At 36.2% G+C, this 3,433-nt stretch overlaps 1 protein-coding gene across 1 annotated transcript; it reads left to right on the top strand.

Moving 5' to 3' along the window:
- The first annotated feature begins 397 nt into the window (after positions 1-397).
- On the top strand, positions 398-3,037 carry LOC7484057 (60S ribosomal protein L7-2). The gene is made up of 7 exons (XM_002324645.3): positions 398-546; positions 1,049-1,234; positions 1,349-1,446; positions 1,536-1,593; positions 2,209-2,288; positions 2,374-2,476; positions 2,563-3,037. Exons 1-7 carry the CDS (start codon positions 421-423, stop codon positions 2,776-2,778), a joined length of 867 nt encoding a protein of 288 aa, XP_002324681.1. The 5' UTR covers positions 398-420; the 3' UTR covers positions 2,779-3,037.
- Positions 3,038-3,433: the final 396 nt, after the last annotated feature.

Below are 3,433 nucleotides of genomic sequence, written 5' to 3' on the forward strand. Positions count from 1 at the left end.
TAAACAATGAGATAAAAGCACCAACTAATGTACGGATGAATATATGATGGGAAAATACAAGTATTTTTTTACCCACGGTTATTAAACTCGGCTTATCCTAATAAATTAATGAGAGTTAGATTAATCTAGAAATTAGACTTAAAATTCAACTAAAACCGGTTTTTAATTTGAACTAGAAGAGATATTAACAAGGATAAACTATAAGATGTATTGATTAAATAAATATTTTCAGAGATAAAACACTAACCCCACTCGCTTTACTATCAAATGGAATGGACGGATCCTTAGGAGTTGTTTGGTATTTTTTGTTTTTAAAATACAAGAGAAGAAGAGAGAAAGGAACACGAAAATTAGATTAGCGTTGGGCCAGTCCAACAGAGGCCCACATATTGAAAATCTTTAGGAGTTGCAACCTAGCAAATGAAGCCCACAACTCTCTCAAAAAACCCTAATCCTTTACTCTCATATATTTTACCTTTGAGCAGCGAAGACACCTTCACTTCTCTCTCTGAAGATAGCAGTCGCCACCATCAAGCCGAACAACAAGTAAATCTCTCAGTCTCTCCTATTTCTTTTTCTTCAGAGCTATCAATCATATCTCTTTGGTTGCTAAATCCTTATGTTTAAGTAATTCTTAATCACTTCTATTGGTTTTAGAAGCCAAAAAGGTAGAAACTCTGCTTCTCATTTTGCTGAAACAAAAATCAACAATATGCCCTCTTACAATGATTTCAAAAGGGTTTGCTTAGTTTTAGATTTTGAAATAATGGTTTTTGATATCTTCTATTGAATGATAGTGTGATTAAGCTATTTTGAAGGCCATCTATTGGGTTTAGAAGCAAAAAAAGCTAGAACTTTGCTTCTCATTCTACTGTAAGCTTAGAAGGGTTGCTTAGTTTTCATATTTTGATGTAAAGGATTGTTGTTATTTTTGCTTCAAATGCAGAATTTGATAGGTTACTTTTATTTAGTTTGGGGTCATGCTTTGCTTTTGGAGTGCTGGGTTATTGACATCTGGTTGATTTTGATTATTACGTCTTGTGTTTAGAGAGAGATGGGCGGGGAAGAAGTTCAGGTAGCGGTACCAGAGTCTGTGTTGAAGAAGCAAAAAAGGAACGAGGAATGGGCATTGGCTAAGAAGGAAGAGAAGCTAGCTTTGAAGAAGAAGAATGCTGAAAATCGCAAGTTGATTTACAATAGGGCTAAGCAGTATGCCAAGGAGTATGATGATGAGGTAGTATACCGCATCATATAATCTTTTATGTGCTGCTTTATTGATTGGTTTTGTGCTGACTTGGTACTAATTTGAATTCTGACTGTTTGGAATGCTTTTTTCTCTCATGATCAGCAAAAGGAGCTTATTAGGCTGAAACGTGAAGCCAGACTCAAGGGAGGGTTCTATGTCAACCCAGAAGCTAAGCTGTTGTTTATCATCAGGATCCGTGGGTAAGACTGTTGTATTTACTTTAGCTTGTACCTCTTAATCTTAGTTTAATGGTACATTTGTTTAATGCTATGGATTCCATGACTTTCAGTATCAATGCCATGCACCCAAAGACAAGATCAATCTTGCAGCTTCTGCGTTTGAGACAGGTATGCCTCGTTTCCAGTGACTTCATTGATTCCATGAAAGTTTATATTTATTTTCATTAAAACGATATGCTAAATTTTGTAGTGTAATAGTGGATGGTGCCTTAACCCTGATAAGTGTCAAGCTGAATTCTGTTCTATATGAGGCTCATAGGTTGAGGCATTTGTTTCACTTTTTCCTTTTCTTTTCATCAATTTTACTAAACAAATTAATAAAAATATCAACTAGAATGTGAAATATGCATCTATTCACATCTTTCTCTAATTAATGGTAAGTCAGCTCAGGAATTTTTTTCTTCATACAATTTGTAGTTTGATGTGTTTTTTGATAGGTGGGTGTTTGTTTAGGATGCTTAATGATGTCGATAATGAGGTCTTGCAATAATAATGTCAAAATGTCTTCGCTGGTCACAATTGAAGTGCAAAAGGATTTCTTCAGGCTGCAGTTGTTTGCCATTAACAACTTTTTCCATGTTTTAATTAATGCATTCTCCTTTTTTTCTCAGAGATAAAATTACTCAAGCTAGTGCAATTATTTTCTTATGATAAGTTTTTTTAATGAGAAATTGATATGGAATTATTTTTGACTAAACACATTGCCTGGTCTTCCGTTTGCAGATATTTAATGGTGTATTCCTGAAAGTTAACAAAGCAACCGTGAATATGCTTCACAGGGTTGAGCCTTATGTGACATTTGGGTGTGTTTTTATCTCATGATTGTAATCTTATTTCATTGTCTTCTCATTCTGCTAAATTTCTTTACTGGGATGTTAATGGTTTCAGGTATCCTAATTTAAAGAGTGTCAAAGAATTGATTTACAAGAGGGGCTTTGGGAAACTAAACCAACAGAGAATTCCCTTGACTGACAATTCAATCGTTGAGCAGGTCTGTAGGTTGATCATCGTTTGAGTTAATCGCTTTACCAGAATCTGTTTTTGTAATGGGTGGGCTTGATTCCTTTTTGACTTCAGGGCTTGGGCAAGCATGGAATCATCTGCACAGAAGATCTCATCCATGAAATTATTACTGTTGGACCCCATTTCAAGGAGGCAAACAACTTCCTGTGGCCTTTCCAGCTGAAGGCACCACTTGGAGGCTTGAAGAAAAAGAGAAATCATTATGTTGAAGGAGGTGATGCTGGAAATCGTGAGGATTTTATCAATGAGCTAATCAGGAGGATGAATTAGGTTTTTATTACCTTGTTTTGATTCTCTTTTGATATTTTTGTTGATCAAAGTTATCAGAAATTGCCGTCTTGCTTTGTTTACGTTCAATGTTAGTACTTCTCCAGCAGACACAGGGTGGTGGTCATTTGGTCTTTGAGTTGTGTTTAATCTCCCTTCTTTTGCCATAGAAGTTTTGCTAGCTTGTTACTTCATTACTGCTTTATTAAGCATCTGTATGAACTGTTCTAGAGACAATCCCAGAGGCAATAGTTCGTTGATTTGTCTTTTCTTTCTTTCATCAAATTTGTTGTATTGACCATGGTGCCGCCCTCAGTTGGCCTATCTCAGCAATATCTTGATACCTTGAGAAGCCACAGGATTTGCGGAAGATTTTAGTTCGCTATGCGTCATCAAGCCACCATTTTGTAGGAAATTGAGGCAATCTTGCCTCTCATGTGAAAGGTAAGGTATCCGGCATCAACTCTATCTAGTAACAGATTTCACTTGAACTCCAAGTGCCAGCATGATCTAGACTTGGCGGGTTTGGAGCTCTTCTACTAGGTATTTTTAGATTCAATATCCACGGAAGGGATTTTTACTATGTGCATATAATTAAAGGCAGCAGCCGAACCATCTTAAGAATTATGCTGATACAGGAACACGATGTCAGCTGGAC

Source organism: Populus trichocarpa, chromosome 18, assembly GCF_000002775.5.
Source record: "Populus trichocarpa isolate Nisqually-1 chromosome 18, P.trichocarpa_v4.1, whole genome shotgun sequence".
In the NCBI taxonomy this organism is placed as follows: domain Eukaryota; kingdom Viridiplantae; phylum Streptophyta; class Magnoliopsida; order Malpighiales; family Salicaceae; genus Populus; species Populus trichocarpa.

Bases quoted from the DNA above. Each gene is read 5' to 3' on its own strand.
- LOC7484057 (XM_002324645.3), top strand. From the start codon at position 421: ATGAAGCCCACAACTCTCTCAAAAAACCCTAATCCTTTACTCTCATAT. The intron at 1,235-1,348 runs GTAGTATACCGC...TCTCATGATCAG, and splicing joins CCAAGGAGTATGATGATGAG to CAAAAGGAGCTTATTAGGCT. The intron at 2,289-2,373 runs GTGTGTTTTTAT...TAATGGTTTCAG, and splicing joins GAGCCTTATGTGACATTTGG to GTATCCTAATTTAAAGAGTG.